Raw genomic sequence first — 11795 nt, forward strand, 5'->3', positions numbered from 1 at the left:
CGCCACCATGCCCAGCTAATTTTTTGTATTTTTAGTAGAGACAGGGTTTCACCATGTTGACCAGGATGGTCTCGATCTCTTGACCTCGTGATCCACCTGCCTCGGCCTCCCACAGTGCTGGGATTACAGGCTTGAGCCACCGCGCCCGGCTGTATTTGATGTTTAACAGAGAAGTTTGTTGAGATATGTACTTTTCCAGTTCCTCCAAAGAAAAACTATATGATTTTAATGTGGAATGGTGAGAGCAATTATATTTTAGTATTTTGGTTTTCCCCCTTGCACAAAGTAAGTTTCTCTTCTTGCACTCCTCCTGGAGACTGTACATTAAGGCCTTAATGTATAGATTCCTTACTAACAGGAGAATAAACTTTTTAAAAATAAGAACAGTAACCCTCTTAAGCATTATTTGATTTTCCTAAAAACCAAGTGAAAAACAGATACAGATGATTCTCAGCTCACTTAGAGCTATGTCCTGATTAAACTCTTCATAAGTTGAAAATATTTTAAGTCAAAAAGGGATTTAATATACCCAGCCTACCCAATGTCATAAGCTTAGCCTTGCCTGCCTTAATCATGCTCAGAACACTTACATTAGTGTATAGTTGGGTAAAGTTATCTAACACAAAAGCTTATTTAGCAATAAAGTGTTAAATATCTCATATAATTTTTTGAATGCTGTAGTGGAAGTGAAAAACAATGATTGTATGGGTACCATTGTAAAGTCAAAAAATCAAGTTGCCCCATCGTAAGTCGAGGGACTGTCTGTATTTGAAATGTCAAATAGGAATGGGATTTGGTGAATGTGGTTTAAAATACATTGCCAGTTTGTTCTGATTGGGAATGGAGAAAAGAAAGCAGGAAGATAAAACACCTGATAGAAAAATGTCACCCACAATCCCTTTACTGTGAAGATGATAAACAGTGTTAACATTTTGTTTATCCTTTCAGCCTTTATTCCCTACTAATGTCTAAACAAAATTAGGATGACGATGTACATGCTGTTTTACAACCTGCTGTCTCCTGAATGTTAAATAAATTATCCCATTTGATTAACATCCTCTTACAAAATGGAAAAGTGTGGGTTCATTAAGACCTTATAGAGGATGATTAACTGTTTCATACCAAAGAGTATGTTATGAAGGAGAGTAAGTGCATGTTATCACATCACTTCCGTTTTGGACTGATGGGACAAGGATGAAAAAGGCAGTAAAGCAATGTCACTGGTTAATGAAATAGATCAAGAAAAGATGAGCTGAGAGCTGTGCAAGCAGTTGTCATTCTTAATATCAGCTGAGATTGGACAAACTGGCAATTATTGCAGATACTTTTATCATGTATACTTCAGTAGGACTGTTGATGTTTAGCTGATTTTGTTGCTTCTCATTGATGGAAGAATTGTTTTTAATGCATTATCCCAGTCAATGTTTGTTTAAAAAAACAAAACCTTTGTTTCCAGTGGAGGTCTCATTAAAGGGACGTTTTGTTGCATTTGATTGGAAGATTGAAACAAAATGCTGGGGAGGTTGGCAGTTCTTATCTATGGGGGTGAACAGAGAGATCCTTTCTCTCTCCTCTCTTATTCATCTGGCAGGAAAGTTAATCTAGTTGCTTTGAATTTAGGGAAGCAGGCTTTCTTTATAGGGACTTACTTTCTAAAATGGCATTAATCTTCAATTAAAGTCACTGTGGGAAAGGAGAAATGGGCCCATGGCACCTTGATAGGCGTATTCTCAGGATGCTTGTAACAATAGTTTATGAGAAAACAGGCCTCACTTATATAATAGGCATTTATAGTAATGGGTGACTAGTGGTTTGAGAATGTCATGCTTAGCCTTCTCCCTTTCTACTCTACCTTTTGATAATGCTGAAGAATCTTTTTAAAATTTACTCATAAATACATTTTAGGAGTCCCAATTTCATAAAACGGTAGCATTCAGAGAGACTGAAATATTTTAAACCTCTAAGAATAATTAACCCCATATAAAAGTTATTTTGAATTATTTACTGCTAATTCCTTAGATAAGCTTTTCTAAACTGTGGTCCAAGGGTTACATGTGGCCCAACACAAATTCGTAAATTTTCTCAAAATATTACGAGGTTTTTTTTTTTTGCTTTTTTTTTTTTTTAAGCTTATCGGCTTTCATTGGTGTTAGTGTATTTTATGTGTGGCCCAAGACAATCCTTTCTTTGTGGCCCAGGGAAGCCAAAATATTGGACATCCCTGCCTTAGATAATGATTTATTTTCCTCTCTAGTGAGAGGTTCATGACAGGAGGTGAAACTGAAGTACACTATAATTTGGGTAGGGACCTGTATTAGAGCTCGTATCACTTATTTTATGATGATTCTTGGGGGAGTTTGGGAGCTTGTTCTTTTTTGTTTCATGTTGTGTTTGTCTACATGTGTGTTAATACATATACTAGAAAAGCTGTTCTCTTTTGGTAATAAATGAAGCTTGAGAAGGTAATTCTGCAGCAAAACTGAAACTAGGTAGAGCAGTCGTGTTTGTGACATTAAAGCAGCCATTTACCAAAACTATCAGTGGTTTTATCTGTTTTCCTGTAACATGTATATTTATAATTACTGTGTTCAGAGGTATTTAACTTTCCCTTCCCTTATAAAACACGAGATGCTTTTAAATGTTTACATGCATTAGATATTTTAAGATAATACCACCCCAACTTTTACTCTTTTCTGTCTAGTGTTATGTATAAAGTTGCAGAATTAGCTAGAATACTGATTGCAGCTTGCATTAAGTGAATATAGAGCAGCTGTCCAAATTAAGTTAAAAACAAAGGAAGTTCCTGTGTGTAGTTTCCTGTCTCTTAAAAGCAAATAGAAAACTTTCCATAATTATTAAGGTCCGTTCAGAGTATCTCTAATATTAACAGTGTGAATTTTGGTATTTCAGTGTGCTGAATTGTTAACTTGATGTTCTTGCTCACCTTATTAAGGACATTTTCTTAAAAGGTAAATGGTTTGTTTTTCTTTTTCTTTATCAGAGCACAGCAATGGAGGAAACAGCTATATGGGAACAACATACTGTGACGCTTCACAGGGTAAGTTTGTGTTGCAGTAAATAATCTGTGTATAACTCAGGATACTGGCAGCTTTGAAAACAATAGAGGAAAGCCAGATGTCAGGAAGCGAGAGGAAGGGTGAAACTTTTTCTGTATTCTTTTGTTTAAAATTAGAGTTAAAATAATTTTCTATTAAGGTCAAAAGTGAGCATGATTACTTTTTCATATATCCTTTTGTATATTTGCTGTTTTTATTCTTCACTTAAAAAGTAAATGATTTGCTTTTTAAAATTTTGAGTGATCAGATAAAGGACTCTATATGTTAGTATAAATTATGATAAACTGTTTCAACCTGAGTATGGATGCATGCACTGTGGGAGTGAGGTTTAAAATTAAACCAGGTTGTATGCATAATAAAATCCTAAAAGATACTTAATTGATTTCAAACATGTTGACCCAAGCTGTTGCTTAAAGTTTAAATTGCAGATGTGAGAAGAGGGATGAGTAGCAGTAAGAGATGAGTTCTTAGTAGGAGTAACAACTTTGTCAGAAGTGAGACTGCTATCAGTTTGAATTCTAGTTCTACCTTTCTCTTGCTTTAGAATTGGGGAAGTGGGCTGGGCATGGTGACTCACGCCTGTAATCCCAGCACTTTGGGAGGCCTAGGCAGGCGGATCATGAGGTCAAGAGATCAAGACCATCCTGGCCAACATGGTGAAACCCTGTCTCTACTTAAAAAAAAAAAGAAAAAAAAAAAATGCTGGGTGTAGTGGCGCGCACCTGTAGTCCTAGCTACTTGGGAGGCTGAGGCAGGAGCATTGCTTGAACCTGGGAGGCGGAGGTTGCAGTGAGCTGAGCTGGCACCACTGCACTCCAGCCTCGCGCCTGGCAACAGAGCAAGACTCTGTCTCAAAAAAGAAAAAAAAAGAAAGAAAGAAACAAAGAAGTGGGGAAGTGATTCAGTCACCTTTGAAAGCCTTGATTTTCACATTTTAAAATGGAACAAATTGATAACAGTCATGCTTTACCAATTTGTAAAGTTAAATGCCTCTCAAAATTCTCTTTCCTCTCTTTTAAGAGAGCTGAATCTGCTGATTACTCACTTTCTTAGAGAATGTATGGAAAGAGAGAATATTTAAGTATTCACCTTACGCTTTACACTTACCATTTCTACCAGTTGTATCCATTATTAGGAAGATGGAAAGGGCAAAGAATCATGTTCCTGGACTCTGCCTCTGATTATCTCATGAGTGTTTGGATCTGCACATAGTAGATAATAAAAAAATAAAAAATAGTGAGTTTTCAGATAAGATACAGTCAACTTTTTAATGTCTCATTAAATGGTGAAGGAAATCATTAAATAATACTAACCTTGACTTTCATAAACCTTCCATATGGCGTTCCTTTGTTTGAAATGTATTGATAGGTGGCATATTTAAATCAGATACATATGATTAAACATATAAGATAACTTCTTATGACTGACTGGTGGTGATATCAGTGATTTGGTATTATTTTATCACATTACCTTTATTTTTATTCAGACTTCTATTTTTTTTATTGGTATAATTTACATATAGTAGAATTTACCCTTAATGTGCAGTTCTGAGTTTTGACAAGCATATACAATCGTATAATCACCACAATTTTAAAAATACAAGACAACTTTATCACACTAAAACTTTTCCCTTACATCTATTTCTAATCAGTCCGGTTTCCTCACCTCCACTTAACTAATAATATGGTTTCTTTTTGTACATTTTTGCCTTTTCTAGAATGTCATGTAAATGGACTCATACAGTATGTACCCTTTTCTTAGACTTAGACTAATGCATTTAGGATTTCTCCATGACGTTACTGATACCAGTAGTTGGTTTCTTCTTGTAGCATTTCATTGTATGAATGTATAATAGTGTATTCATTCTCCAGTTGTGATATATTTGGGTTTTACAGTTTCTAGTGATTATGAACAAACTTGCCTTAGTGTACAGGTTTTTGTATGAACATAACTTTTTATTTCTTTTGGGTTAGTACTTAGGAAAAGAGTTGCTGTGGGTCCCATGGCAATTGTTTAAGTTTTAAAGAAATTCTCACACTTGTCTGTACCATCTAGTACCACCACTGGCAGGGTATAAGAACTCCATTTGTTCTCTATCCTCATCAGTACTTGATATGGGTTGAGCATCCCAAATCTGAAATCTAAAATGCGCCAAAATTAAAACTTTTTGAGTGATGATGTCATGTTTAAAGGAAATGCTCACTGGAACATTTTGGATTTTGGATTTTTAGATTAAGGATGCCCAGCTGATAAGTATAATGCAGACTTTCCCAAATCCAAAACATTGAAAATCTGAAACACTTCTGGTCCCAAGCATTTCAGGTAAAGGATACTCAATCTGTATTGTCAGATTTAAAAAAAAAAAAAAAAAACGCACTAAAATAGACACAATATAAATCCCATATAATGAAAAAAAAAAAAAAGGGCTGGGCTCAGTGGTTCATGCCTGTAATCCAAACACTGTGGGAGGCCGAGGCTGGTGGATCACCTGAGGTCGGGAGTTTGAGCCAGGCTGGCCAACATGGCGAAACCCCGTCTCTACTAAAAATTTAAAAAATTAGCCAGGTGAGGTGGTGGGCACCTGTAATTCCAGCTACTTGGGAGGCGAGGCAGGAGAATTTCTTGAACCCAGGAGATGGAGGTTGCAGTGAACCAGGATTGTGCCATTGCACTCTAGAACCTGGGCAACAGAGCAAGACTGTGTCTCAAAAAAAAAAAAAAAAAAAATGCCACTGTAACAGGTGCCTACTGGTATCACACTGTGGTTTTAGTTTGCTTATCTCTCTCTTGATGTGCATGTCATCCATATATCTTTGGTAAAATGCATTCAAATCCATTTTTAATTGAATTCTTTTTCTTATTATTGAGAAATTGTGGCAAAATGTAACATAGACTTCATGTATTCAAGTCCGTTGCCCATATTTAAGCCCTACGTTGCTTGTTTTTTGGTTGTTGAGTTGCAGTAGTCTTCATATATTTTGGACATTAACCAGTTATTAAATATATATGATTTATATATATTTTTCCCATTCCATGGATTACCTTTTTACTCTGCAATTACCCTTTTCGGTGCACAAAAATTAGTGAGTTTTGAGAGTTTTTTTATGTATTCAGTATACAGGTTCTTTATCAGGTATTATTTGGTAAATATTTTTTCCCATTCTGTGGTTTGCCTTTCCTTTCTGTTAATGACAGTGCCTTTTGCAGTACGTGCTTTAAGTTTTGAAAGAGGCTTGACTGGGTGCAGTGACTCACACCTGTAATCCCAGCACTTTGGGAGGCCGAGGCAGTCAGATCACTTGGGGCCAGGAATTTGAGACCAGCCTGGCCATCATGGTGAAACCCTGTCTCTATTAAAAACACAGAAATTAACTGGGAATGGTGGCATGCACCTGTAGTCCCAGCTACTCAGAGGCTGAGATAGGAGAATTGCTTGAGCCTGGGAGGCAGAGGTTGCAGTGACCTGAGATCCTGCCGCTGCACTCCAGCCTGGGCAACAGAGTAAGACTCCGTTTCAAAATGAAAGAAAAAAAATGTTTGTTAAAGTTCAGTTTGTTGATTTCTGCATGCTTTTGGTTTTGTACCTCAAATCTTTGCCAAACTCAAAGTCAAAAAGAGTTTTTCCTGTTTTCTTTTAGAAGTTTTATTTCAGTTAAATTCTGTTCGTGCAATAAGATAGGGGCAGAGATAATTTTTTTTTTGATACAGATGTTCAATATTTATTTTGAAGAAGCATTTTGTTGGAAAGATTATGCTTTTACCATTTAATTGCCCTTCTCCCTTTGTCAAAAATCAGTTGGCCATATATTTCTGGACTTTCTTGTCTGGTCTGTTGATCTATGTGTCTGTCTTTTTACCAGTTACTTCTGCATTGATTACTGTAGCTTTATATTAAGTGTGGAAATCAGGTAGTGTAAGTTCTCCAAAATTCTTAAAAATGATTTTGGCTATTCTAGCTCCTTTGCCTTTCTATATATTTTAGAATAATTTTGTCAACTTTTATTTCCCTCTCGACAAAGAAAACAAAACCTGCTGGGATTTTTATTGGGATTGCATTTGAATCTCCAAATCAGTTTGGGGAGAATTAACATCTTAACAATATTGAATATTTCAAACTGTGAATGTAGTATTATCTTCCCACTGTTTCATTTTTTAATGTACTGTATGTAGTTTTTGGTAAGTAGATCCTGCACACATTTTGTTAGGTTTATAGTTAAATATCTCATGTTTCTTGATGCTGTTGTAAATAGTGTTGTTGTTGTTTTTTTATTTCAATTTTTTATTCCTTGTTACTATGATATATATTTATTTATTTATTTTTTTTTATAGCAAACTTACAATCTTAAAATTACTAGGTGTAGGAACTTTCTTGTGTAGATTCCTTGGTGGTGTCCTGTGTATAGGCAGTCATGTCATCTGTGTATAGAGGCAGTTTTATTCCCTCCTTTCAAATGCTGTTTCTTTTTCTTGCCTTATCACACTACTTGAACTTGCAGAATGTTGTTGATTAGGAATGGTGAGCAGATACACTTGCGTTACTCCTAATGTTGGGTAAAAGCATTCTGTCTTTCACCATTAAGTGTTTTTTTGGTTGATGCCCTTTATCAGGTTAAGGAAGTTCCCTTGTATTTCTGTTTTGCCATGATTAGGTTGAGGAAGTTCCTTTTATCTTAGTTTTCTGAGAGGTTGTTGTTTTTAATCATGAATGAATGCTGAATTTTGTCAGTGCTATTTTTTGCGTCTATGACTGGGATTATATGGGTTTTCTTCTTAATCTGTTGATATGGTGGATTTTTTGCTTTTTGTTGAACAGCCTTGCATTCCTGTGATAAATTCTACTTGATTGTTACATGTTATCAATTTTAGGTATTGCTGAATGGATTTGCTGATGTTTTGTGAAGATACTTGTTTATTGGTCAGTAATTTTTTTTTTAACATATTATTTATATCTGGTTTTGGTATCATAGAAAAGCTGCTGCACCTCAAAACAAGGAGTTGGGAAGTGTTCCTTCCTTTTGTGGTTTCTGGTAGAGTTCATGTACAACTGATTTTATTTTTTTCTTAAATGTTTGTTAGAATTCACTAGTAGAGTCACCTGATGCTGGTGTTTTCTTTGTGAGGATTTTAATTACAAATTCAGTTTCTTTAATTTTATATAGGAATATATAGATTATATATTTCTTCCTTCTTAGGGTTTGTTTTGTTTTTGTGTTTTTGGTTTTTTTGTAGTTTGTATCTTTTTTTTTTTTTTGAGACAGTATCTTGCTCTGTCACCCAGGCTGGAGTGCAGGGGCGTGATCTCGGCTTACTGCAACCTCTGGGGTTGAAGTGATTCTCCTGCCTCAGCAGGAGGGCAGCCCAGAAAATGTCATCAGAAGATACATAGAGATAAGAGAGATATATAACTCACAATTGTTTGGTTGTTAAATCTGCTAACTGTTGGACTAGGAAAACGGCTGGATTGCCTCTGAGCCTCATTACTGAGAGACTATGACAATTGAAGTCTTCACCAGCCATCCCTCCTCCAGGAATGGTTTTTTGGTTTTTGTTTTTTTGAAGCTTCAAAAAAAAAAAAAAAATCTTTTGGGTGGGGCGCCGTGGCTCACACCTGTAATCCTAGCACTTTGGGAGGCTGAGGTGGGCAGATCACATGAAGTCAGGAGTTTGACACCAGCCTGGGCAACATGGTGAAATCCCGTCTCTACTAAGAATACAAAAGTTAGCCAGGCATGATGGCGCATACCTGTAATCCCAGCTACTCAGGAGGCTGAGGCAGGAGAATCACTTTAACCCGGGAGGTGGAGGTTGCAGAGAGCTGAGATGATGCCACTGCACTCCAGTCTGGGCAACAAGAGCAAAACTCCATCTCAAAAAAAATCTTTTCGGCGCAAGCAGTAATAAAATGTCTCCCATCATAGAAAAGCCCAGGACCTGATGGCTTCACTGAATTCTAGCAAACATTTGAAGAACTGTATCAGTCCTACTCAAACTATTACAAAAAGTTTAGAGAATACTTCCAGAGTCACTCTACAAGGCCAGTATTTCTGTGGTCCCGAAACCAGAGAGAGAGAGAGAGAGAGACACACACACACACACACACTCTCTCTCTCTCTCTCTCTCTCTCTCTCTCTCTCTCTCTCTCTCTCTCTCGGCCAATATCTTTGAATAGAGATGCAGAATCCTCAAACCAAATTCAACTACATATTTAAAAGACCATTCATTGTAATCAAGTGGGATTCATCCCAGGGATGCAACGATGGCTCAACATACTCTGATGTGGTTTGTGTCTGTGCCCCTACCCAAATCTCATGTTGAATTGTAATCCCCAGTGTTGGAGGAGGGGCCTAGTGGAAGGTGATTGGATCGTGGGAGTGGAGTTCTCATGAATGCTTTAGCACCATCTCCCCTTGTTACTTTATACTGAGTGAGTTTTTGCCAGATCTGGTTGTTTAAACCACCCCCCTCACCTCCCCCCGCCGCCATGTGATGTGTTTGTTCCCTCTTTGTCTTCTGCCTGGATTATGCATTTCCTGAGATCTCCCCAGAAGCCAAACAGATGCTGTCATGCTTGCTGTACAGTCTCAAGAATCGTGAGCCAGTGAAACCTCTTTTTTTAAATAAATTACTCAGTCTCAGGTATTTCTTTATAGCAGTGTGTGAACGACCTAATGCATATTCATATCTGCAAGTGCTGTACATTACATAAAACGAGTGAAGGACAAAAACCATATGTCCATTTCTATAGATGCCAAAAAAGCATTCAACAAAATTCAGAATCCCTTCATGATAAAAACTCAACTGCATGTAGAAGGATCATGCCTCAGCACAAGAAAAGTCACAGCTAGTATCATGGGGGGAAATCTGAAGGCCTCTCCTGTAAGATCTGGAAGACGGCAAGGATGCCCACTTTCACCACTTTTCTTCAGTGTGATACTGGAAGTCCTAGCCAGAGCAATTAAACAGGAAAAGGAAAGAAAAGGCATCCAAATTGGAAAGGAAAAAGTTGGATTATCCTTGTTTACAGACAGTAGTATCTTAAATTTAGAAAAAACTAAGGACTCTACCAGAAAACTGTTAGAACTGAGGTTTAGTTAAAATTGCAGGATACAAAATCAATATATAAAAATCAGTATTTCTGTATGCCAAGAGCAAACAATCTGGAAAATAAATCAAGAAAATAATCTTGTTTACAACAGTTACAAATAAAATACCTAGGAATAAACTTAACCAAAGAAGTGAAAGATTTCTACAGTGAAAGCTAAAAAACACTGATGAAAGATATTAAAGAGGACACAAAAAAAATGGAAAGATACTCCATGATCATGAATTCAGTATTGTTGGAATCAGTATTGTTAAAATGTCCATACTACCCAAAGGAATTTACAAATTCAGTGCAACCCTTGTCAAAACACCAGTGACATTCTTCACAAAGGAATGTTTTGGGTTTGAAAAAACAATCCTGAAATTTCCATGGAACCATAAAGATCCAGAGTAGCCAAAGCAATCCTAGGCAAAAAGAACAAAACTGAAGAAATCACATTGCATACATTATGTGACTTCAAATTATACACCAGAGCTATAACATGGTGCTGTCATAAAAACAGACACATAGACCAATGGAACAAAATAGCCCAGAAATAAATCCATACATTTACAGTCAACTCATTTTCAACAAAGTCACCAAGAACATTGGGGAAAGGACAGTCTGCAATAAATGGTGCTGGGAAAACTGGTCATCCACATCCAGGAGAATGAAACTCGACCCCTATCCATTTCCATATACCAAAACAAATCGAAATGGATCAAACAATGGAAGTTATGAAACTACTAGAAGAAAGCATTGGGAAACACTGAAGATCATTGGTTTGGGCTAAGGTTTCTTGAGTTAGACCTCCAAAGTACAGGCAACCAAAGCAAAATGGACAGTTGGATCATGTCAAGCTCAAAGCTGCTGCTCAACAAACAGTCAACAAAATGAAAAAGTAACCCACAGAATGGGAGAAAATATTGGCAAACTACCATCTGACAAGAGATAATAACCAGAGTATATAAGGAGCTGAAACAACTCAATAGGAAATAGAAATCCAATTTAAAAATGGTCAAAAGATCTTCAAGCACAAGAGCTGAATAGACATTTTTCAAAAGAAGGCATACAGGTAAATGGTCAACAGGTATATGAAAAAATGGTCAACATCACTAATCAGAGAAATACTAATCAAAACTAAAATGAAATGTCATCTCACCCCAGTTAAAATGGCTTTTATCAAAAAGACAGACAATGACAAATACTAGTGAGGATGCAGAAAAAAGAGAACTCTTACATGTTGTTGACAGGAATATAAACTAGTACAGTCACTACGAAAAGTGGTATGGAGGCTCCTCAAAAAACTAAAAATAGAACAACCATATGATCCAGTGATTCCACTGCTGAGTATTTGTCCAAAAGAAAGGAAATCAGCATGTCAAAGAGATAACTGCAGTCCCATGTTTATTGCAGCATTGTTTGTGATAGCCAGGATACAGAATCAACATAAGTGTCTGTCAGTTGATGAAAGGATAAAGAAATGTAAATATGCTCCATGGAATATTATTCAGCCATAAAAAAGAATGAAATCCTATCATTTGCAACAACATGAATGGGACTAGAAAACAAGTGAAATAAGCCAGGCACAGAAAGACAAGTATCACATATTCTCACTCATGTGGGAACTAAAAAAA

General features: G+C 36.5%; 1 protein-coding gene across 12 annotated transcripts in view; it reads left to right on the top strand.

The window, feature by feature from the left end:
- Window positions 1–11795, top strand: part of TJP1 (tight junction protein 1) — a 237820-nt gene that overhangs the window by 141401 nt on the left and 84624 nt on the right. For all 12 annotated transcript variants that reach the window (XM_017518967.2, XM_017518974.2, XM_017518986.2 and 9 more), the window contains one exon: window positions 3002–3058. In XM_017518967.2, the coding sequence (XP_017374456.2) occupies window positions 3002–3058 (57 nt within the window). The remainder of the gene's footprint in view (window positions 1–3001; window positions 3059–11795) is intronic.

The sequence above is a fragment of the Cebus imitator genome, unplaced genomic scaffold (assembly GCF_001604975.1).
Source record: "Cebus imitator isolate Cc_AM_T3 unplaced genomic scaffold, Cebus_imitator-1.0 Scaffold19, whole genome shotgun sequence".
Lineage (NCBI taxonomy): Eukaryota > Metazoa > Chordata > Mammalia > Primates > Cebidae > Cebus > Cebus imitator.